Source organism: Geotrypetes seraphini, chromosome 3 (genome assembly GCF_902459505.1).
Source record: "Geotrypetes seraphini chromosome 3, aGeoSer1.1, whole genome shotgun sequence".
In the NCBI taxonomy this organism is placed as follows: domain Eukaryota; kingdom Metazoa; phylum Chordata; class Amphibia; order Gymnophiona; family Dermophiidae; genus Geotrypetes; species Geotrypetes seraphini.
Window position 1 is genome coordinate 291,574,556 of NC_047086.1, and position 25,444 is coordinate 291,599,999.

General features: G+C 44.7%; 2 protein-coding genes across 8 annotated transcripts in view; both read left to right on the forward strand.

Moving 5' to 3' along the window:
* Positions 1-1,067, forward strand: part of WDR64 (WD repeat domain 64) — a 249,732-nt gene extending 248,665 nt beyond the window's left edge. For 4 of the 5 annotated variants that reach the window (XM_033935909.1, XM_033935913.1, XM_033935914.1 and 1 more), the window contains one exon: positions 911-1,067. In XM_033935909.1, the coding sequence (XP_033791800.1) occupies positions 911-997 (87 nt within the window). In that variant the 3' untranslated portion in view covers positions 998-1,067. The remainder of the gene's footprint in view (positions 1-910) is intronic. The other variant, XR_004538666.1, reaches the window with a different exon arrangement.
* Positions 1,068-12,468: 11,401 nt separating this feature from the next.
* The window catches only part of EXO1 (exonuclease 1), a 129,757-nt gene continuing 116,781 nt past the window's right edge, over positions 12,469-25,444 (forward strand). Inside the window, exons 1-2 of one of the 3 annotated variants that reach the window (XM_033937251.1) lie at positions 12,469-12,747; positions 22,452-22,642. In XM_033937251.1, the coding sequence (XP_033793142.1) occupies positions 22,482-22,642 (161 nt within the window). In that variant the 5' untranslated portion in view covers positions 12,469-12,747; positions 22,452-22,481. Of the gene's footprint in view, positions 12,856-13,016; positions 13,229-22,451; positions 22,643-25,444 lie in introns of those variants that run through there. The other 2 variants (XM_033937249.1, XM_033937250.1) reach the window with 2 other exon arrangements.

Consider the following 25,444-nt stretch of genomic DNA (forward strand, 5'->3'; position numbering starts at 1 on the left):
TGGGTTGAATGGATGAATTGAACATCCACTGCCCTCCTGAAGCCTCTTCCCCCAGAGAATCTACCTCCTAAAGAGCTTCTCCCAAGGGCATCTACCCACTTTGTGAAGCCTTCCAAAGAGCAACCCCCTACTAAAAAGTCCCTCCTTTAAAGTATCCAACCCCTCTCAAAGACAACCCTTATACCCCCTGTAGGCCCCCCGTCAGGCATATGTTAAATATGTTCTGGTAGTCTCGGGTAGGACAAGCAAGAACAACCCCAGGTCACTCCTACCCATGCAAGATCCAGGTTCAAAATGGCAGCTACGAACATCTAATGGTAATCTTGCAAGATTTTGCAGCTTCTGTTTTGAACCCAGAGCCAGCACAAACAGGAGTGACTGGGGATTGTTCCTGCCAACCTTATCATAGACCACCGGGGTATCCTCTTAAGGTAAGCCCAGGGGGGGGCCTATAGGGAGTATGTGGGTCTTTGGGTGAGAGATATTAGGAGGGGTGCAGATTCTGCAGGGAGAGGAATGCAGGTAGGGGTAAATGCTCTTGTGGAGGGGTGCCTGCTCTTGGTAGGTGTAGTTGCTCTGGAATTGGACTTCAAAACTAACACCCCCCTCAATATTCATCCTGCTACCTAGCCCATTTGGTTAGCTAATTGGGTATAATTAGGACAGCATATAAGTGTTCTAACTTTACCCGGTCAACTAACTGGGTGTGGGGATGAATATCTCCACTATCTGGTTAACTACGGTCTCGATTAAAAATACAATTAATTGTGATCATAATTATTAACTGGATGATTAATCATAATAAACATTTTTGATCAAACAGCAGCAATATTAACAATGTTTTTAATTGTATCAGCATTAAGGCTGCTAGCATGTATACTGTGAGTAATGATGCATACTTTATTTACAGAGACTGACAATATCTCCGAAAGTTCCGAAAACTTTTTCAGGTCGATCATCCATCTTACCTCCCATTGAATCTTCCAGCAATCCTTAAGGAGTGGAGCTTCTGGGCTCTACAATGAAATCATAAACGTATAATAATCATTTAATGAAATGAAGTTCAAAGACCATGGAAATAGTTTGCAGACTTTGTGTCACACCTTTCAGAAGTTAAGAAAGTCTTTCTTCCCCTAGTTTACTTTAATTCAGCTACTAAGGGCTCCTTTTACGAAGCCGCGTTAGCGGTTTTAGCGCACGCAGCTTTTTAGCACATGCTAAACCCGTGCTACGCGGCTAGAACTAACGCCAGCTCAATGCTGGCGTTAGCATCTAGCGCGGCCGGCAGTTTAGCGTGCGTTAAACCACTAACACGGCTTCGTAAAAGGAGCCTTAAGTTTAGGGTAAAATTAGTTTCTGAGGCAATGAGATAGTAAAGAATGAAAGAAGAAACAGAATTAATTGCAGTAAATCATAAAGACGGATGTACTTGCCAGTTAATTTTCTGGCAAGTACATCAAACAGTATAAACTGATGTGAAGTCCCATTTTGCGTAGAATATTTAGACAGGAATTGAGATGTTCAACTCGGGATGATTGCTATTTTGCTGGAATTTCGTATGTCTGTGTCAAATACACAGCCCTCTCTAAATATGATAAAGATGTACAAGAGTGCACAAGATCTGCTGGTATAATCAGTGGGAGCAGCAATACTAAAAAAAAAAAAAAAAACAACTGCACATAGAGAAAAAGAGCATCCTGATTACCCTAGGTTTCCACATTTGTATTCTCCAAACCCTCCTCATAACATTATTAACATCTCCCCCTCCTATTCCCACAACAGCATCAAAATCCATTCCACCCAAAATTCCTCACACCCCTCTGACAAAGACAGCCCTCCTCCAATGAAGATACTCATTCTCCTGGTCCTCTATGGGTCATATTAGGGATCGCCATGATGTCTAATGGGGCAGGAGTGAACCCCTCTGCCCCTTCTTGCGCTGAGTTCAAAATGGCAGATCTGATCCCAAGCAGTGGTCTTATGGTTAGGGGTCAAGCTGCTTTGTCACCTTTTTCGGAGGCATTCAACTGAGGATCACTGCTGCCTCACACTAGACACCAGGGAAACCCCTGGTAAGAATCAAAGAGAGTTGGTGTGGCCATTTCAGTGCAATGAACTGGCTGCGATGAATCGTCCAATTTCAATGTTTGGGGGGACGATGCCTTCTCCTCCCCAATCCAGCACCTCTGTGGTGGTTGGCAGGGAGCCCGGGCCCTGGGGGGAGGATAAGCTATCATTGGAGCTAGGGTACAGGGTTTAATATAATAAAAACAGGAAGATGGAAAAGCCTATATTATGCCACCCCTGAGCAACTGGATCTTCCTAGATTTCCTTGGCATCTTAAAAGTCTGAAGCCTGCAGTTCACAACCCTCCATGTAATCCATCCTCACAGATGGGATTGGAGGCCAATTCAACAGGGAAAGACATAGGCCCCGTTTTACTAAGGTGCGCTAACCGATTGCTAATCAATTTAGCGCGCATGTTAGTCTATGGACGCATTAGTGTTTAGCATGCGCTAATTCGATTAGCGCACACTAATCGGTTAGCGCACTTTAGTAAAACAGGGGGTTAGAGCCTCGTTTCCTGACCCCCTACCAAGATCAGCAGGAGTGAGTTAAGCCCCAGTCTGGTATCGGAATAAGACAAATCATTGTGGCTGTTTCATCCCAGCCACCTGAAATGTCCTGCGATGAAATGGCCAAAGTGAACTATTCCATTCTGGGTGTGAAGGGGTGGGAATAGGATATTTATTGATACTGTTGGAATTTCTGGGACTGGGGAACGTCCATTTTATTGCAGGAGGGAAGACATGGATGTTCATGTTTTTGGGAGGTGTTCAGAGGGGGGGGTCTGTCAGCTTTTGTGCTTGTCCTTTCAAGCTGGCATTTATGCATGCCTCAGGCAGGTATAAAATCTGTCTTGGATATTTTTACTTCTCCACATGTATTTCCCTTGAAAGTGCGGGATTACATGAGTAGGTCTTCAGCCTACCCAAACCACATCCCCTTAAAATCGGATATCCACTTATAAATAGCAGCTTTGTAAAATTACTGATTGCACGTGTAGCCAATCTATACATGTAAAAACTGCTATTTACATATGGATAGGCTTCTGAAATAATCCTCATAAGCTATCACTTAGTTTAGTATCATTACAAATACTATGGGGCCGATATGCAGACATTAGGAGGCAGGCTGGCTAACTCCCATGTCTGGCTCTGACTATGAATATTCAAGGCTGGGCCATTTCTGGTGACCGGCATTGATTATCTAGGATTTTGTTGGCTTGCTTAAGGTTAACCAGCTAAGTCAATTTTCAGCACTGGCTTGGTTAAGTTATAGTGGCCAAAGATAGGACTGTTACTTGCATGGTCCGATTAGCCATTAAACTTGGTCAGTCAGTGCTGAAAATGGGCAATTATTGCCCAATATAGCCAGTTAAATGTTAGCTGCTGTGAATATTCAGCGGAGATAACCAGTTATCTTATGCTGAATATTCAGATTTATCCATCTAAATGCTATTTAAGTTGCTAGCACCATCTTTGGCTGCTTAAATAGTTCTGAATGTGCTAAATAGTTCTTGTATGCGCTCAAAATGACTAACAAATTATAAAAATACCACTTAAAGGTATTTGCTTACAGTTATGCAAAACTGTTAGATTCCATAGTTTAATGAGCAATAACATTCAGAAGTAGGCACTACCCCTCCCCCTGCCCCAGTTCTGTAGCTTGGCACCTAAATAAATGCACTGATTATGCATGCATAAATTAGAGTAGTAGAATTCATGTGGTTAAGTGTATATTAAGGAACATAAGTGTTAGCAGAACACTATTCCATAATATGTACAACTCGCTTAGGGCCATATTCTATGTGTGGCACCCAAAAATTTGGCACCAACTAAAATGGCGCTTAGTGCGATTCTATAAAAGGTACACGCACCTTTATAGAATCATGCTAAGCATCAGTGTATGTCATAATTTTTAGATGCATCTATGTAGGCCAAGGAAAACCAGTGCCTAACTTGTGCACACATTGGGAGTATTCTGTAACTGTGTGCATACATTTTAGGACCACCCACAACCTACCCATGCTCCTTCACTGGTCATGCCCCTTTTCAGATTCACACATTAGAACTGATGCACAGCACTTTATAGAATGTGCCAAGTTGTATGCGTAATTTCTAGTGTCAATTAGCATCAATTATGAGGTGTTAATTGCCAATTACTGAAACATAGAAACATGGAGCCAGATAATGACCATATGGTCTATCTCAGGGGTCCCCAAAGTCCCTCCTTGAGGGCCAAATCCAATCGGGTTTTCAGAATTTCCCCAATGAATATGCATTGAAAGCAGTGCTTGCACATAGTTCTCATGCATATTCATTGGGGAAATCCTGAAAACCCGACTGGATTCAGCCCTCAAGGAGAGACTTTGGGGACTCCTGGTCTATCTAGTCTGCCTAACCATGCCATCTACTATCCCCTCCTCTCACATAAAGATCCAACGTACTTGCCCTAAGTTTTCTTGAATTCAGAAAGCTTGTGACAAGTACATTGGATCTCTAAGAGGGTTAGTAGATGGCATAGTTACGCAGACTAGGCTTGTTAGACAATTAAGTGGTGTGCACAAATCAGCTGTCCAGATTTTCAAGCTATGTATGAGAGAGATTTGAATACAAGAAAACAGTGGACATGCAAATCTTTCTCATTCATGTTCATTAGGTGTTACCTGAAAATCTGGCTTGTTTGTGGCCCTACATAGCTGATTTGGTCTAAACAGAACAAAACTGAAATACTAATCCCCACCCTTAACAGGGATCTCAAAGTCCCTCCTTGAGGGCCGCAATCCAGTCAGGTTTTCAGGATTTCCCCAATAAATATGCATTGAAAGCAGTGCATGCGCATAGATCTCATTCATATTCATTGGGGAAATCCTGAAAACCCGACTGGATTGCAGCCCTCGAGGAGGGACTTTGAGACCCCTGCTTAAGACCCACCCTTTTAACTCCCCAGCCCTTTAAAAATAAAAACACAGAGCAGGGAGATAGTGGAGGCCTTACAAGGGGCTTTGCTCAGATGAATGGTGATGGATAGTACTCATGAATGGAGGGCAACACAGATCACTACACAGTGTGTTTCGATATAAAAGCTAAGGTGCAGGTGGGCTGGCCTGCAGATAAAACACCGCAGACTTTTTATGCCACCGTAGAGGAGTGGAGTTGTTGCCTGGTCGGGAGGAGGTCCTTGGAGGTGTCCTGTGAGAGGTCCCATCTTTTGTTCAAGTAGGCTGGAGACTTGAACATCGAAGCCAAAAGAATTGCCAGAATGGATTCTCTCTCCCAGGGCCCAGTGCCATCATCTGGGCAGGCCAGCCCAGGGATAAAATGCTACAGAGTACAGCCAAAGGAGCATGCCAGACCCCTTGAGTCCCAGTGGAAACCACGTACGCCGAGTGTTTAGATTTTGGAGATCTATATCGTTGCTCTTCAGCTCCAGGTATGTTTATTTTTTCCCCCTTTTTCTTGTTAAGATGGGGAAACAGAAGGTTAAAGTACTCTTTCCACTCATTGAAAGAAACTTAGATGCCCTCATTGAGATGCCAAACAATACAGTGTCATAGGATAATGCCACCGGATTATCTAACAAATTATTTATTTGACCCCCATATTGATTTCCAAAAAGCAAGTATTAATGGACAATAGAATAACAAATGATTTAATGTCCCTGCTTCAAGATGACAGGGGTTGCCATACAACAGATTATGAATAATTGGAAAAATTGGGATAGGCTGAATTATTGCTTTTGGTGAAACTCTTTGTGTCACGTATTCAAAATGGAAAGGATAATTGCCATGCAGCAGGGAAATTTTTAAAAATTTTAGGTTATTTGGGAGCTATTAATAAGATACTGTAAAGATTGAAATTACTGCATAGAATAAATATTTTTTCCCTTTTGCTCATACATGTCCAGGGTGGGGTGGGGAAGGGGAATATTTTAAGATTTCTTTTGTTTATGAATAACTGTTGGGTATAAGAGAGGGGGGGGGGGTATTTAATGCGAGTTAGAATTTGATGATATATTAAGTGACTAGTATTTTAGCCCGTTACATTAACGGGTGCTAGAATATATGTCTTATCTGTCTTTATTTCCGTCTCTCTCTCTCTGTCCTGCTGTCTTTCTTTCTGTCTGTCTCTCTCCCTGACCCCCTTTGTCTGTCTGTCTTTCTGTGTCTCTCCCTGTCCCTATATCTTTCTTCTTTTCTTTCTGTCTCCCTTCCTCCCGTTGGTGATAGAATATATGTCTGTATTTCTTTCTGTTTGTTCTCTCCCTACCCCTGTCTTTTTCTTTCTGTCTCTCTCCCTCTCTGGCCCTCTTTGTCTGTCTGTCTCTCTCCCTGCCTCTGTCCCTGTGTCTTTCTTCCTATCTCCTTCCCTACTTCCCTGTCCAGCAGCCGCAGCATTCCCTCTCCCTCCATTTACCACGAGAGGAGCCTGCACGGACCTAACAGCTCGAGCCCCCAGCAGTGTAACTTCCCGGCAGCCTGAGCCCCCAGCAGTGTAACTTCCCGGCGGCTCCTCTCACGATCGCCGCCTTCTCTGACGCAGGAGTGACTTGTGAGAGGAGCCGCTGCAGCGTCTTTGAAGTTAAAAAAGAAACTTCGGCCCGGCTCCATGCTCGGCCGCCGCGGCCTGCAGCCACCGACAGCAACCGCAGCCTACAGCTGCCGCGGCCAACATCTGCCTTGAAGAGAGAGATTCGCGCACATGCGCACTCCTACCTGCGGTGCTCTACAGCGCATGGAAAACGGAACACGCGGTGGGAGTGCGCATGCGCGGCTTAGGCTTTTATTATATTATAGATGTTAAAGTATAAATGATTGTATTATATGTTACACTTATTGTGAGCTTTAAAAATGAATAAAGATTAATAAAAAAAGAAAGAAACTAGATGCAGATTCCATATGTACGCCAAAGTGTGCCTAAATTGTAGGCATTGCTTCACACAGTTATCAATCAACTGCTAGGTGCTGCTTGTAGAATCACGCCTAGTGATGCCTAAGTGGACTGAAGTCAACCATACCTATTCTCTGCCCCTAACCATTACTACATTTCAGGTAGGCATTGGAGGGCACCTCAACTTAGGTGTCATTAGGCGCTGCTCTGAGTTCTGCGTGGACATCTTGGTTAATTTTTTTGAAATCATTTAACCTCAATGGCGCAATCAATTATCATGCCATTTAATTAACATAATCTGGGTTGTGCATGGACTTTAGTTAGGTATTGCAAGGCATCTGCAATCAGGGTTCCTAGCGACACCTAATATAGGACTCTGTAAAAGTTGGAAAACCAATCTAGGGCTTATAATTTAAGGTTTTTGAATTTTTCATTATGTCCATTACTCTCTGCAGAGATACTGTTAAGAAAATATTTCAAGGAAGTCATGATTCTATTGTTATTACTAAGTGTTATTATTTACCTCAGAGAGTTTTCAAAAAAGACCAGGGGAAGGAATTGGTGGATGTATTAACTAACAAAGAAAAAAACCTTGGAAAATTTGACAGACTTTTAGAAACAACCAAAGAAGCTGACCCGATGTATCCAGAGAGAGACAAAAATCCAAAACAAAAGACTTTGTGGAGGTTCCTGATGCAGACTTTATTGTTTCAACAACAAAATAATCCACAACTCTGAACAATGAAGAGGACTCAACACGGTCCATGTTTCGACCAAAATGCCTTCTTCAGGAGTCCTATGGATATGAATTTGTGTTTGAATGTAGAAGTATATTCTGAATTATAAGTGAAATGTAGTGGATTGGTGGTGCTTGCAATTACTGATAACCAAGTAGCCATGTTCTATGTGAACAAGTAGGGGGGAAGAGGCCATCAAAATCTGGTCCTGGGCCATTGTGCCCAGCATTTTCCTGAAAGCAGTCTATCTAATGTATTATCCGACAAACTGAGCAGAATTCTGCAACCCACAGCTCTCACAGCACGGTATCTCTCCACTAACTACTAAATACTCTTTTGCTGTCTGCATCAGTGTCAGCTATTATTGAAGCCTTCCACACAACACCGCTTCAAGTGGACTCACTTCTCATTGTGGTGTAGTAGCAAATCTCTGGATCCTGGACCTATCCTCTTCCATCCATACTGGATTATCTCCTATATCTTTCTGATTCTGGACTAAAGACTAATTCAGTAAGTGTTCATTTTAATGCTATAAGTATTTTTCATACATCTCTGAACAACAAGCCCTTAGAATTACATCCTCTGATTTCTAGATTCATGAACGGCCTCTACAATACCAAGCCACCTCTGAAACCTCCTCCACTGGCTTGGGACCTTAATATGCTTTCAGTACTCATGAAGCCTCCATTTGAACCACTGTCCACTTTATCTCTTAAGCACCTCACTTGGAAAGTGGTCTTCCTCATTGCTCTCACATCAGCAATCAGTTAGTGAACCTTATACTAATTTTTTCCTGACAAAGTGGTTCTTCAAACTCACCAAACTTCCTCCCAAAAGTTGTTTCGAAGTATCATCTCAACCATTAATCTTCTGTTGTTTTTTTCCAGAGCCACATGCTCACCCTAGTGAAGCAGTGCTTCACACATTGAACTGCAAACGTGCTCTAGCTTGCTACATGGACAGAACCAAGCCCCACAGAACTTCTACTCAGCTATTTCTGTCATTTGACCCAAACAAGCTGGGAACTCCTGTAACCAAGAGAACTATCTCCACATGGATCACAGACTGTATCTCGTTCTGCTATGCTCAGACTGGTCTGACGCTAGAAGGTTGTGTTACCGCAAATAAGGTGCGAGCCATGGCAACTTCAGTAGCCTATCTATGCTCCATTCCTATTGAGGACATCTGTAAAGCAGCCACCTGGTCCACAATTCATACATTCACGACCCACTACTGTTTAGACAATATTACCAGACAGGATAGTCAGTTTGGCCACAAAGTTCTCCAAGGTTTAATCTCTAATTAGAAGCCAATTTCCTTCCAACTCTATTTGTTAGCTGGGGAGTCCCCACATGTGAGAATATGCTGTCTGCTTGTCCTGGGATAAAGCACACTTACTTGTAACAGGTTTTAGCCAGGGACAGCAGACAAATATTTTCACAACCCACCCACCTCCTCTTCTTGGCTTCTTAGGTTTGTTACTGAACTGATGGTTCTGTGAGCTGGCAGTGGGTGGGAAGGCACCTGAGCATGCGCGGTACGGACAGTCTTTTGATTTCTTAAAGTGAGTTTTTAGATGATCCATGGCAGGTTCTGTGCATGACATCACCCACATGTGAGAATATCTGCCTGCTGTCACTGGATAACACCTGTTACAGGTAAGTAACTGTGCTTCAACACAGCTACAATACCAATTTATCCCAAAGAAAAATTTCTTTTTTTACATGTCTCTGATTTCAGCTTTCCTCATCTTCTCTTCCCCTCCATTCAGCATCTGCTCTCTTTCTCTGCCCCTTCCATCCACTGTCTGTCCTCTCACCCTTCCATATGGCATATGCCTTTTCCAAAAATTGTCTACCCTCTCCCTCTTTCATCCAGATCATGCCCTCTCTTTTTACATGATTCATTCCAGCTTCATCCCTCTCCATTTTTATCTACCCTTTCTCTTCCCCTCCTCCTATGCTCTGGCATATCTCTCCTCTCCTCTACCTTCCCCACCCCACCCCATCATCTAGCATCTCTTCCATCTCCCCTTCTTCCAACAGTTTGGCATCTAACATAGTAAATCACAGTAGCTAATGACTTGAACGGTCCATCCAGTCTGCCCATTAGTTATATCCATTAAAATACATGATTAAATTGTCTCTTTGGTAGTAACATAAGAACATATGAATTGCTGCTGCTGGGTCAGACCAGTGGTCCATCGCGCCCAACAGTCCGCTCACGCTGCGGCCCCCAGGTCAAAGACCAGTGCCCTAACAGAGACCAGCCTCACCTGCGTACATTCCGGTTCAGCAGAAACTTGTCTAGCTTTGTCTTGAATCCCTGGAGAGTGTTTTCCCCTATAACAGACTCTGGAAGAGCATTCCAGTTCTCCACCACTCTCTAGGTGAAGAACTTCCTTACATTTGTATGGAATCTATCCCCTTTTAACTTTAGAGAGTGCCCTCTCGTTCTCCCCACCTTGGAGAGGGTGAACAACCTGTCCTTATTTACTGAGTCTATTCCCTTCATTATCTTGAATGTCTCTATCATGTCCCCTCTCAATCTCCTCTTTTCAAGGGAGAAGAGGCCCAGTTTCTCTAATCTCTTATTGTACGGCAACTCCTCCAGCCCCTTAACCATTTTAGTTGCTCTTCTCTGGACCCTTTCGAGTAGCACTGTGTCTTTCTTCATGTACGGCAACCAGTGCTGGATGCAGTATTCCAGGTGAGGGTGTATCATGGCCCGGTACAGCGACATGATAACCTTCTCCGATCTGTTTGTTATCCCCTTCTTAATCATTCCTAGCATACTGTTTGCCCTTTTTGCCGCCGCACATTGTGCAGACGGCTTCATTGACTTGTCAACCAGTACTCCCAAGTCTCTTTCCTGGGGGGTCTCTCCAAGTACCGCCCCGGACATCTTGTATTAGTGTGTGAGATTCTTGTTACTGACATGCATCACCTTACACTTATCCATGTTGAACCTCATTTGTCCATGCCGCTGCCCATATTTCTGGGTCATAGACTGTAAAGTCCACCTGGTATTGTCCTAGGTTCCAAATGCTGAAGTTGCCATCCAAGCTCACTCCAGCTTATCCAACCATCCTGTTTACAGGATTTCTACCATAAAATCTGGCCATGTTCCAAGTTAGTGGAGTTCCCATTGATACCCTCCCCAGCCTAATCCTATACCAAATAATCATATATGGGACATAGATCATGCAAGTCTGTCCAGTACAGTACCAGCCTTAGCTCTTTAATTTACATGCTTCATTTTCTGATTAGAGATCCTGTTTATCCCACATTTTTTTGAATTCCATCACAGTTTTCCCCTCCACTACTTCCCTTGGGAGGGCATTCCAGACATCTACCACACTCTCTGTGAAAAAAAAATTCCTAACATTGCTCCTGAGTCTTCTTCACCGCAACCTCAAATTATGCCCTCTAGTTTTATCATTTTCTCTTCTCTGAAAAAGATTTGGTTCTATATTAATACCTTTCAAGTATTTAAACGTCTGTATCATATCTCCCTTGTCCCTCTTCTCCAGCGTATACATATTTAGGTCTTCCAGTCTCTTCTCATACTTCTTTTGGTTCAACCCCCTACCATTTTTGTTGCCTTTCTCTGGACCACTTTGTCTTTTTATATCCTTCACCAGATACGGCCTCCAAAACTGAACACAATACTCCAAGTGCGGCCTCACCAATGATCTATATAGGGGCATCAACATTTCCCTTCTTCTGCTGGTTATTCCTCTTTCTACACAGCCTATTATTCTTCTGGCTACAGCCATCGCCTTATCACACTGTTTAGATGCCTTTAGATCCTCAGACACAGTCACCCCAAGGTCCCTCTCTCCGTCAGTGCTTATTAGCCTATCACATCACAGCACATATGGTTCCTTCAGATTTCTAACCCCCAAATGCATCACTCTGCACTTATTCGCATTGAATTTTAGTTGCCAGATGTTAGACCATTCTTCTAACTTTTGCAGATCATTTTTTGTGTTTTTCACTCCCTCTGGGGTGTCCACTGTTACAAATCTTGGTATAATCTGCAAAGATTAACCTTACCTTCTAACCCTTCAGCAATATCGCTCACAAACACATTAAACAGAATTGGTCCCAGCACCGTTCCCTGAGGCACTCCACTAATCACCTTTCCCTCCTCCGAGCGAATTCCATTAACCACCACCCTCTGGTGTCTGTCCGTCAACCAGCTTCTAATCCAGTTCACAACTTTGGGCCTAACTTCAGCCCATGTAGTTTGTTTAAGAGTCTCCTGTTTCCTGTCATCTCTCCCATCCTATGGTCTGGCATCTCTGTTTCCTTCCCTTCCATCTCTTCTCACCCCCTCTGCTCTGGCATCTCTCTCCTCTTCTTTCCATCCCTCCCCCACTGTCAGGCATCTCTCTGTTCTGACCTTTCTCTTCCCTGTCCCCATTCCATAGTCTGGCATCTGTCTCCTTCCCTTCCATCTCTCTCCCCTTTCTTTCATTCCTCTCAATTTGGTTTCCCCCCACCCCATCGTGTGTGACGCTGAAATGCAGAAATCTGGGGGAAAATATCTGGCTATTTTATTATCACTTTATTTGCTCTGGTTAACTTACTACGTTAAGAATGGTGGTATGTGGGGGGTGCTCAGAGGTGTAATATCCAAAACAGCAGGTCCCACCTTCCCTACAGTTACATTGTTCTGTTGGCAGAGTCGGGAGAGTGCCAAGAGCGTATAGCAGAAAAGAGCTCGTGGCACATTATGAAACCTTCGTAAGAAGAAAAATGCGTGCTGGTCGTGAGCGTTTGGACTGGAAGAAAACATACAATTTGGCAGCACTTGCATGTACGGTTGGCTGCTCACATGCTCTTCTTCCCCTGCTGGGTTTCGGGGAAGTAGAAGGCAACGTGTGCAGCCGACTGACGCTCCCTTCAACGGTGGGAGGCAAGTGCACCCTTTAACCCGCCAGCCTCGCTTTAGGTGGCCGACTATTATCCAACATGGAGCGCGCCAAAGCTCGCACCACGACTTCCCTCGGCCTGCCGCGTCCAGGCGCTGGTTGAATGGCAACACTTCCGGTAAGGCGTCTGAAGCGTAACTTCCGGCGGGAACTAGGCTCCTAGAATGAAAAGCCCGCGCCGGTTGAAAGTTTCGGTGCTGCGGTAGAAATTTTGCTCTACTAGTCGGTGAGTAGCCGTTGTGCTCTTATTTCCACGGAGCAAGCGAGCACCTTGTTTTAGTGCTGTTGGGTGGTGTATGAAGGGGTTCCCCCCACCCCCCTAAGCAGAAATCTGGAAAGAACCTGGGAAAGAGATACTGAGATAGACTGAAAGATACTTCATCACCCTGTGATAGGATAGAGCTGTCAAGGGAGAGTAGGGTGTTGTTGTTTTTTTTTAACTTTACTAAATTTTCTTAATAAATGATCCGTATACAAAAGCTACCGCACAATAGCGCAATTAAATATTTTCTTAAGTAACTAGAAAACGGCGGAATGGAGTGGACCTCCGGGATTCTGTTCTGATCAGTATTTGGCCCAACAGAATTAGTAGCTAGTAGGTTAGTTTGCCTCTTCATAATATTTTTTTAAAAGTCTATATATTTTGGGAAAGAGATACTACTAATCATGCTATTCTCAGCTTGTATATACAGTGTTGCCATGCTAAGCTGCCATCCTGTGTTTTTGTCATACAACTAGTCATGCTATGTCACCCATACCCTCCTCTTTATAGCTATGTTTACTGGAAAAGGTTTGATTTTCAGAGTCCGGATTCTCAGTTGGTCTGGATTTTTGACTTGTGTTCTGTGCGGTCGCAGATTATATGTTTTTACATTTATTTTGGAGCACGGGTAAATGAGTACACACCCCATGTGATATTTTGCTGATAGAAATTCTAGCCTCCTTTTGGCCGAAACAAGATTTTTGTTGACCTTTTTGTTCGATAAATTCATCTGTTGCATCCAGGGCTGTGGAGTTAGTGTCAGAGTTGGTGAAAATGTGCTGACTCCAACACCAACTCCTAATAGAGTTAAATCGTATGTCATGCAAATATTAGAATGTATTTTGATATCAAGTTATTTGATTAGAAAAAGTAATATATTTTATGATATATTAGTGAAAGTGGCACAAGGTCTGTCCCCGATCCCACAAACTCCTATATAGATATATAAATAGAGTTGGAGTTGAAGTGCAGATACCATAAATAAAGGAGTCAGAGGGTTTTTTGTACAGACTCCACAGCCCTGGTTGCAACACCACCAGACTTTATATTATTTTCTGTCTCCTTTGATGTTTTCTTCTTTTTTTTTTGTGCCTACCTCCTGCTTAGGACTTTTGTTGGTGATTTTAACATGCTGGATGTTGATTGGGGTATCCCTGTTGCAGGGTCTTCTAGAAGTAGGAAGATCCTGGATTCTCTACAAGGAGAACATAAGAATTGCCGCTGCTGGGTCAGACCAGTGGCCCATCGTGCCCAGCAGCCAGCTCATGCGGTGGCCCTTAGGTCAGGGGTAGGCAATTCCGGTCCTCGAGAGCCGGAGCCAGGTCAGGTTTTCAGGATATCCACAATAAATATGCATGAGATAGATTTGCATCTCAAGGAGGCAGTGCATGCAAATCTATCTCATACATATTCATGGTGGATATCCTGAAACCTGACTTGGCTCTGGCTCTCAAGGACCGGAATTGCCTACCCCTGGAGAGTGCTTTCCCCTATAACAGTCTCTGGAAGAGATTTCTGCCACTGTCTGGGTGAAGAAGAACTCCCTTACGTTTGTACGGAATCTATCCCCTTTTAACTTTAGAGAGAGCCCTCTCATTCTCTCCACCTCGGAGAGGGTGAACAATCTCTTTTTCTCTACTAAGTCTATTCCCTTCAATATCTTTAATGTTTCGATCATGTCTCCTCTCAGTCTCCTCTTTTCAAGGGAGAAGAGGCCCAGTTTCTCTAGCCTCACATTGTACGGCAACTCCTCTAGTCACAGAGAATTGGATAGAGGATGTGCGCTAGATGTGGTGTATTTAGATTTTAGCAAAGCCTTTGACAGTGTTCCACACAGACGTCTAATAAATAAACTGAGTGCCCTCGGGTTGGGTTCCAAAGTGACGGGCTGGGTCAAGAACTGGTTGAGAGGAAGGCGACAGAGGGTGGTGATCAATGGAGATCGCTCTGAAGAAAGGGATGTTACCTCAAGGTTATGTTCTTGGGCCTGTTCTTTTTAACATTTTTATAAACGATATTGCTGAAGGGCTGTCGGGTAAGATTTGCCTCTTTGCGGATCATACCAAAATCTGCAATAGAGTAGACACCCAGGATGGTGTGAATAACATGAGAGGCCCGGAGGAGCAGGAGAGGGGAGCGCCAAAGGAGGCAGAAGGCGGGCAGGCAGGCTAGCAGCAGGGGTAAGCGGCGAGAGTTAGCTCCGCCCCCCCACCGGCACACACCAGAGGGGAGTCGGGGAGAGGACACCAGCAGCAGACAGAGAGTGAGGGAGAGAGGACGCAGCAGCAGCAGGCAGAGTGAGAGACACCAGCAGCAGGAGGGAGCGGAGACCAGAGTAGGAGAGCTGAGAAAGACCAGAGAGCAGAGCAGATAGACTGAAATGGAGGCAGCCGGATCACAGCGGAGCTTTCCAGTGTACTGCATGGACTGCCATATGTACGACTACCTCCCCTCGGGAAGGCGGGAGTACATATGCAGTCGGTGTCGGGAACTGGAGAGCCTGAAAAAGGAGGTCGGGAGACTGCAGGCCAGGGTCCAGGAGCTGGAAGGGCTGTACGCCCTAGAAGAGCCAGGCCAGGCGTCTGAGGAACCAGACACAGCAAGCTCCATCGAGGATCAGGTGAGGGACCTTGAGAGATACATCGAAGAAGCCTACAGGAGGGTGGAGGAGAAGGACCAACAGCATCATGGACAGGCGTCCCTAGATGATGAGAGCCACAACCCACCGGAGGATGGACCCAGTGGAGAGGCTGAACAAACAGAGGGGGCCGAGGCGAACCAGGACCCCGAGGGAGGAGCACCAAGATACACCAAGGATACGGACCTGAGGCAGAGGAGGCTACTGAGAAAGGGGAAGACTGCAATTGTTGTAGGAGACTCGATCCTGAGGGAGGTGGACAGTCATGTGGCCGGAGGGAGAGAGGACCGGCTAGTGACATGTCTCCCAGGGGCCAAGACAAAGGACATCGCCGACAGAATCGAGATGATCCTGGACGGAGCCGAAACAGAGGAGACAACAGTAATTATCCACGTCGGAACAAATGATGTGTGCCGGAGGAACTTCAGCATGCCTGCGCTAACGGACCAGTTCAGGGTCCTGGGAAGGAAACTGAAACGGAGGACACAGAGGATAGCCTTCTCGGAGATCCTGCCGGTCCCGAGGGCAGATGCAAGGAGGCAGGCCGAGCTCCAGGATGTGAATGCGTGGCTGAGAAAATGGTGCGAAGATGAGGGCTTCCACTTCTTGAGGAACTGGTCGTCCTTCTGGGGAAAGAGCAAGCTCTACAGGCGGGACGGCCTGCACCTGAGCACGGTGGGAACAAGAATACTGGCAACCAACATGAAGAAGGAGATCGAGAGGGCTTTAAACTAAGGAGAGGGGGAAAGCCGACAGCAGACCTGATGACGCTTCGGACAACGGTATCCAGAAAGGATGCTGAACGGGAAGACTACTACAGGGAAGAGGACGGGGAACCGATGGAGCTCGAGATCAGACAGCGAGGGAAGCACCAGGTAACAGCAACTTGCTGTGAGGGACTTAAGTGGCAGGGGGATTCAGGGGGGCGGGGTGGAACCAAAATGCAAGCAGAAGGCAATAAGGAGGAGCCACAAGGCAAGAGGGATCAAACCAAGGCCCAGGGGACAAGAACATGGGAGGGGGCTGGCAGGGCAGGAAATTTCCGAGGAAAAGCGTGGAAGGGGGGTGGAGGGGACACGAGGAGGCAGAAATTTGCGAGGGTAAAGGATGAGGGTAAAGCAGAGGCACAGTTAACGGGTGAACAGCCCGAAACTCAAGGGGAGGAGGTCCAGGTAAAAGCAGAGGTGGGGGACAAACGCCGGGACCTACAGTGCTTATACACGAATGCAAGAAGCCTCAGGGCCAAGATGGGTGAACTGGAAGTCATGGCCAAAGGGGAGGACCTGGATGTAATTGGAATTACGGAAACTTGGTGGACAGAGGACAATCAATGGGACGTGGCGCTGCCAGGGTACAAGCTCTACAGGAGGGACAGGACCCACAAGAAGGGGGGAGGCATAGCACTATACATAAAGGACTCTATCTACTCGGTCAGGATGGATACGGCGACAAAGGCAGAGGGGCTGGAATCACTATGGGTCAAACTGCCGGGAACCAAAGGTGCAGACATAAAACTGGGGCTGTATTATCGTCCACCTGGTACGCCGGATGCAGTTGGACACGACTTGGAAGCGGAACTGAAGCAGGAATGCAGTACTGGAAATGTAACAGTGATGGGGGACTTCAACTACCCGGGGATAGACTGGAGTACGGGTCACTCCAACTGCACCAGGGAAACGGAATTCGTAGAAGCTGTGAAGGACTGCTTCATGGAACAACTAGTCAAGGAACCGACGCGAGGGGGAACTACTCTTGACCTCATCCTTAACGGATTAGGGGGGCCTGCAAGAGGGGTAGAAGTGGGAGGACCACTAGGCAACAGTGATCACAACGCAATCAGATTCACATTAGAAAGAGGGACACCCATAGTGAGGAGGACCGCATCGACTGCGCTCAACTTCAGGAAAGGGAACTATGTTGCCATGAGGGAAATGGTGGGGAGGAAGCTCAAGAATAACTTTAGGATGGAGACTGTAGGAAGCGCCTGGACCCTATTCAGGGACACCCTGCAGGAAGCACAAAACCTGTACATCCCCAGTTTCAGGAAAGGCTGTAAGAACAAGCGGTCAAAAAGCCCGGTTTGGATGACAACTGAAGTAAAGAGGGCAATAAGTGACAAGAAAGTGTCCTTCCGGAGATGGAAAAAGGACCCAACGGAGGAAAATCACCAGAAGCACAGGAATTGCCAAAAGGAATGTCACCGAGAGGTTAGAAAAGCAAAAAGGGAATACGAGGAGGGACTGGCCAGGGAGGCGAAAAACTTCAAGTCATTCTTCAGTTACGTAAAGGGGAAGCAACCAGCGAGAGAGGAGGTGGGGCCGTTGGATGATGGGGATAGGAAAGGAGTGATTAAGGAGGACAAAGAGGTAGCTGAGAGGTTGAACACGTTCTTCACGTCGGTCTTCACGTGCGAAGACACATCCAGTATACCAGACTCAAAGGAGCTCATGAGGGGGGAACAGGCCGAAAAATTGGAGCATATAGAGGTAAGTCAGGAGGATGTCCTCAAACAGATAGACAGGCTAAAAAGCGGCAAATCACCGGGACCGGACGGGATCCACCCAAGGGTTCTAAAGGAACTAAGACAGGAAATAGCGGGCACAATCCAGCATGTTTGCAACCTATCCCTGAGAACAGGAGAGGTGCCAGAGGACTGGAAATTGGCGAATGTCACACCTATCTTTAAGAAGGGATCGAGGGGTGACCCCGGGAACTACAGGCCGGTGAGCCTGACTTCAGTTATAGGGAAGATGGTGGAAGCGATGATCAAGGACAACATTTGCGAACACATCGAGAAAAATGACTTACTGAGAACAAGCCAGCACGGATTCTGTAAGGGAAGGTCATGCCTTACGAACCTACTGTACTTCTTTGAGGGAATAAGCAGTCAGGTGGACAAAGGGGAACCCATGAACATCATTTACCTCGATTTTCAAAAGGCTTTTGATAAGGTGCCACATGAAAGGCTGCTTAAGAAGCTGTGGAACCACGGGGTGGGCGGGGTTGTACACAGATGGATCAAGCACTGGCTCTCAGGTAGACTGCAGAGGGTCGGAGTGAAGGGCCAATATTCAGACTGGTGGGGAGTCACGAGCGGTGTGCCGCAGGGATCGGTGCTAGGGCCGCTACTCTTCAACATATTTATCAATGACCTGGAAACGGAGGCAAAATGCGAGGTTATAAAATTTGCGGACGATACCAAACTCTGCGGAAGACCAGGGAGGAGTGTGAGGACCTGCAAAGGGACCTGGACAAGCTGGAAGACTGGGCAAACAAATGGCAAATGCGCTTTAACGTTGAGAAATGCAAGGTCATGCATATAGAAAATAAGAACCCGTTGTTCAACTACAAAATGGGGGGGCACTGCTGGGAGACAGCAGACTTGAGAGAGACTTGGGTGTGCTAGTGGATGCATCAATGAAGCCATCCGCACAGTGTGCAGCAGCGGCGAAAAAAGCCAACAGGATGCTGGGCATCATAAAGAAGGGTATCACAACCAGGACGCGGGAAGTCATCATGCTACTATATCGGGCGATGGTGCTCCCGCATCTGGAATACTGCGTTCAGTATTGGTCGCCGCACCTCAAGAAGGACATGGCGGTACTTGAGAGAGTCCAAAGAAGAGCAACGAAGCTGGTAAGAGGGCTGGAAAACTGCCCATACGCTGAGAGGCTGGATAAGCTGGGTCTCTTCTCTCTGGAAAAGAAGAGGCTCAGGGGAGATATGATAGAGACCTTCAAAATCCTGAGAGGCATAGAGAGGGTGGATAGGGACAGGTTCTTCAGACTGAGAGGGACAACGGGTACGAGGGGGCACTTGGAGAAACTGAAGGGGGATAGGTTCAAGACAAATGCAAGGAAGTTTTTCTTCACCCAAAGGGTCATTGGCACATGGAATGCGCTCCCGGAGGAAGTGATCAGGCAGAATACAGTACAGGGATTCAAACAGGGATTGGACAGATTCCTGAGGGACAAAGGGATCGTAGGGTACTGAAAGGGGTGCGGGGACAAAGGGTCAAGAATTTGATGGGAAGATAGGACTTCGATGAGAAACCAAGGGGTGATTCAGACAGGTCATGACCTGTTGGGCCACCGCGGGAGCGGACTGCTGGGCGTGATGGACCTGTGGTCTGACCCAGCAGAGGCACTTCTTATGTTCTTAAAGACCTGGTGAAGCTTGAAGAATGGTCTGAAATTTGGCATCTGAAATGTAATCTAAGAAATGCAAGATCATGCATTTGGGCTGCAAAAACCCAAGGGAGCGGTACAGTTTCTATGTTGTTCTAGATATGACATCTAAATTTTTGGATTTGTACTGTAGTTTTTCCTATACCACTTTATCATTCTATTAGGTATCCCAAGCAGGAGCACACTACCTTACACCCAGGGATTGCAACCTATCTGTTTAAGGATTTTAACAGGGAAAGATATGTTATAGCAACGATCCATTAAGTCCAGCATCCTGTCTCTGACAGTGACCAATTCAGGTCACAGGTACTTGACAAGACACTGAAGAATAGATCTATTCCTTGTCATCAGCAGCAGATAAATCCAGACAAGTGGGATAACATCCATCAACCAGCAGGGGGTGATAGAGAGAACTGAATTGACCTCTGGTATATCTTGGATGCACCTCCTTTTGGCCAATCAGTATTCTCTATCTCCAGCAGGTTGGATGGAGGTTTTCATTCTGGTTCCTGGTTTCAGCTCCTGCAGACGGAAGGCTGTTTTTTTGCTCCTGTTGCTTCGGCTTCAGTGGAGCCTAGGGGTGTTGGCCAGATTCAGACAACTTTAGGGGCAACACCTGGGCCCACCCAGGTCCCTTCCCCACCCTCCCTGCCGGTGAGGACGGACAGAGGCAGGTCTCAGTGGAGAAGGTGGTCAGAGGTTTGGAAGAAGAGGCCCAACCCCAAATGCCGGCACAGTTCCTGTGCGCTGCAGCATGTGCACTTCTCCCCTTGCCTTCCTGGTGTATGGGAGCATGTGAATATTGAGTGATTAGGTACCGGGTTGTTAGCCAGATGTGCAGCCGATTGTTCGGGGGACGTGGTATAGGTGGTTTGGCACCGGAGGCTCAAGGTCTTCTGGCTTCCGCTTCTCTCTGAGGATAACTACTGCATAAAAACTAAAACAAAAAGTCTAAAACTACTTAACATTAGTTTTCAAGGACCAATCACATCAAACAATGATGCTTGTCTGAGCAGTTGTATCCTTATGCATGTAGATACTCATAACATTGACAGCTCTTGCATACATGACATGATATGTCATCTAGTTATGAAGGGCATTTTTAAAAATAAAGTAAAATTCTGGAATCTGCCGTGGCACACCACTGTGCTGTAGCACACAGTTTTGAGAGACACTGTTTTACAATAACATTGTTTTACAATTTATCTTGGTACTATTTGAAAGAATAAGCAACTTTTTCTTATTTCCTGTTCCACCCCGTCATGATTTTGTAGATTTCTATCATATCTTGGCCATCTCTTCTCCAGATTAAACAGTCCTAATCTGTGGTGTTTGTCTTCACAGAGGATAAGTTCTGTCCACTTTATCATTTTGATTGCCCTTTCTGTACCTTTTTCTAGTTCTGCCATGTAATTCTGTTTTAGTTTCCATTTTTCTTATACCGGTAATTCTGCTTTTTTGATTGTTGTTGCACACTGAGCTAAGCAGTTCAATATATTGTTTTTTGTTTTATTGTGTTCTATTTTGGGTCTGGCAGCTTCTATGGAAGAGAGTGTTCACCTGTAGCCACAACTTGCCCTCAGGGGAATGCAATATCCTTTAAGACCGAGAGAAGGGTTAGGATGGATGTTTGAATTACATAGCAATATAGTAAATGATGGTAGATGATGACTACATGGTCCATTCAGTCTGCCCAACAGTCTCGCTCATTGTCAAGACGATTTTGTAATGCTACTACTACTACTGGATTGTTGCTTCAATATTTTTCTTGCTAAATTCCACTATGCAATGACTTCCCCTCTTATATGAGATTTTTAGTTTCATATTGTGCAAGTTTAAGTCTTATAAAATTGCACAATTGATTCTGATCCATCCTTGCCATTTTCAGGGCTTACGCTGTTTAAAAAAAAATGTTTGGTATTGGCTTCACTTTCCCACTGTTTGAGCTGCTATTTAAACACCACTCCTGCACATCATAAATTAACTTATAGCTCTTGATGTGTTCAAATTTGTTGTTTTTTTTGTTAATCCATGAATTTTTATTGAAACTTTCAAAACATTGTACAAAGAAAGCTAACCTCTTTCTATTTAGGGATCCTTTGTGCCTATCTCACACATTCAAATTCCATCATCATTTTTGTTTCCATCACTAGTAATTAGACATGCACATCACTAGATGGCTGGCAAATGCGAGTATCATTTCATAACTTGCATGTCTGGTGCAAAGGTGGTAGACCTTATGTGTCAGCTAGATAGAATTTTAGGTAGTGTTAGGGCAGAACTGGCTTAATGACATAGGAAAGTGTGTGGGAGGGTGTTCCTGGAAGCAAAATTATAAGCTCTTAGGAAGTTATGTTTTGTATTTTGACGTTTTCACACTCCTGACGTACACTTTGTATTATGTCTGGTTGTGACCTTTTTCACTTTCAATAAAAATATGTTTTTTAAAAAAAAGGAAGTTAAAATCGAGAACATCCAGGTTAGGGACGATTTAGATTTACTGGGAACTGGACAACATTCTGGGGATGAGGGTGATAGGATGGATTTGATTAAAATCAAATCAATTTAAATCATTAGATAGACTTGATATAAATCATGTTTTCTCATTGTATTCAGTGCCACTCGGCACTACCCAAAAAAGGAATATTTTGCTTGCTTCAACTCTTTATTTCTTCATAACAACTGTATGAAAATGACGGTAACATGCAGTAATAATAACAAATATATTTTTCAAGTTTCAAGCCTGAAGTCCATGAAGTAGAACTATGGGAATACAAGGTTTGCTGCAGTTCATCAAAGAGGCATCTGAGCCCATTCATGTGAAGAAGTTTAAAGGGCAAACAGTAGCTGTGGATACCTACTGCTGGCTTCACAAGGGTGCCTTTGCTTGTGCAGAGAAACTAGCTAAAGGAGAACATACTGATCAGTAAGTATTTTTTTTGTTTTGTATTTTTATTTTTAGGACAGGTACTAGTTTCAGAGCAGAGGTGTGCAACTTCAGTCCTCGAGGGCCATGACCCAGTCATGTTTTAGGGATTTCTCCAATGAATATGCTTGGAAACAATTTGCATGCACTGTCTCCATTGTATGCAAATAGATTTTAAGATTTCGGCCCTTATCTCTTTGTGCCTTTGTATGTCTTTGGAGTTGAGACACTAAAGGAGATCTTTTCTTTCTATTTCTATTACTTATCTCTACTTACTATTTCTATTACTTATTTCTATTCTATATACTGATAAGAGTATTTTCTCCATTTCCAATCTGTTCTAACTGACGTACGGGACTGTGGCAGAGGGAATGTACTGCGGAGGCCGACGGCAGCCTGCTAGGATCGCTACAGCTGATGGCGATCCTCTGCAGGCTGCTTTCAAGGTGAGACCGGGAAGCCGGAGGATGCTAGAAAGAAGGGGGAAAACATGCAGTCCTTCGGTTGGGGTGGGCCCTGGTGTAGAAGTGCACAGAGGGAGGGAGGGAAGGGGGGGGGGGTTCAAAGAGACATGCATATGCCGGACTGAGGGTGGGTGGGGGATGGGAAAAATAATGGATCTAAAAACAGAGGAGAAGGAGAAAGATGGTGGACAATGGGATGGAGGGAGAGAAGGAACAGAAAGGGAGAGAAGATGAACACAAGGGATGGTGTGGAGGGGGGATAGAGATACTGGATAGGAGGGTAGTTGGGAAGAGAAAAGGAGAGATGGTGGACCCTGGGATGGTGGGGAAGGAGGGAGAGATGCTGGATGAAGGGTAGTTGAGAAAAGCAGAGATGGTGGATCTGGGGATGGTGGGGTTCATCTCTGCAGCTGCAGGGATGGAGACAAAAAAAGGAAAGAAGCCAGACTTCTGGGGAAGGGAAATGGAAGGGGAGGACAGGAGATGGAAGATGGATGGTTAGCACTGAGAGAGAAGAAAATGACAAATGGGCGGGAGACCCTGGCAAACGAGTTATCAGAAGACAAACAGAAACCAGAGCCTGGGACCAACATGATTTGAACAAAAGGTAGAAAAAATAATTTTATTTTCTATTTTGTGACTACAATATGTCAGATTTGAAATGTGTACCCTGTCAGAGCTGGTGTTAGATAGCAAGTGTGAACTAGGACCTAAAAGAGAGAAAAAGTATTTTTTTATTTATTTTGTTTACACCACAGAGTCAACGTGGGGTTCAAGATTGTAACCCTATACTTTCTACTAAGACTAAGTATCGTAATAAAAAATTTGGCCCGTGACTTAGCCTGTGTTTTAAATTTCGGCCCCTTATGTGATTGAGTTTGATACCCCTGGTCTAAACAATCAAGACAGACAAATGGTAAAAAGTAAAAGGAAAGATGAAAGATGCTATCAGTGCTACAGGGGTGCTATAGAACCTGTGTGGTCAAAACAGGGCCTATAGATGTTTGGTTTAGGTAGTGAAAGGAAAAAAGATTTAAGGTATTCTAAGAGGTAAGAATAACATTTAACTTGGTAAGTTCTTATAAGTTTAATTGACATCAGTTGAGGAGCTGTTTATGAGCAAGTAAAGCTGACATCCATTCACTGCAAGATGTAGAGAATTTTATGTAAGAAATGCTATGCTGATGGAGGAGACCAATAGTACTGGTGAGATTATCAATGGAGTTGTGCATCGTGAGGCATTTGGTCAATGGAGAGAGGCACAGTCTGCTGATGTAGTCAAGGTGGGACTGTAAGAAGTATTAAAGCGGTATTCTGTTTGTGGCACCTGGCCACAGGTGCATACCCAAAGTGGAATGCTGTTTTGAAGCCACAAAGGATAGTAAAGCGGAACTACCATTAGCAAAATGAATTTCTCAAGGGTCAAGGACCCTATGGACAAGCATGTCCCTATGATCAAACTCTCTGATGGAGATGTTGATGATTTTTTTGTTGTTGTTGTTCAGTCTCAGAAGCACCTTTAAGCTCCAGTGGCCCCTCTACTCCATCATCCTCCAAAGACTTCTAGTTTTATACCTGGTCATGAAGTCTTTGTATGTATGTGTTTTATCTTGAATAGATTATAAGTTCTGCCATTTTATACAATGTTGCCAATGTTTAATCACGCTAGAGAAATTAGTAATAGAAGTGTGTTTTTACTCCCAGCTATGATTTTGGGTGGAGCTTCTCCCTCATCTTTTAAGGGTTTGCCTGCAGTAGGGCTTCCAATCCCTATATAGCTGTGTCTTCTCTGAAGTGGAAATCTTCCAGATGAATGGAAAATGAGATAAAACTGTATCAATTTTGTCAGTTCTTCAAAGATACTGTCACAAACTGGAGAAAATGGATGGCAGGATTAAGAAATTGACTAAACAGTACTCTTGAACCTCTGGTCTCTTATGGCCATTAAAGTGGTTGTAACTTTCAAGACAACTCAATTTTACTTTTTTTTTTTTTTTTAGTTTTTCATCTGCTGTCCCTAGAAATTCTGGTGAGGAATTATTTGAAAGAGGTCTTGAAAGTTCCTAATGCTGATACCACTGCCTTCTCAAAATATTACTATTTGGCAATGAGGTTAAAATTAATGAGGTTGAGGGTGACTTAGAATCTTCCTTTAGTCTTAATTTAATGGCAATCCTGGAGACAGCATAGTATAATCTATCTTCCCAGGCCACCCTCTTAGTACCGTTTACATTTGAATTGGACAAGCTTATGATATTGAAGCTGTTCCTTAAGAAAGGTTGTTTTTTTGTGGGCAGAAGGTCTAACTTTCCTGATGTGGCTTTTCTCCATTTTGAAG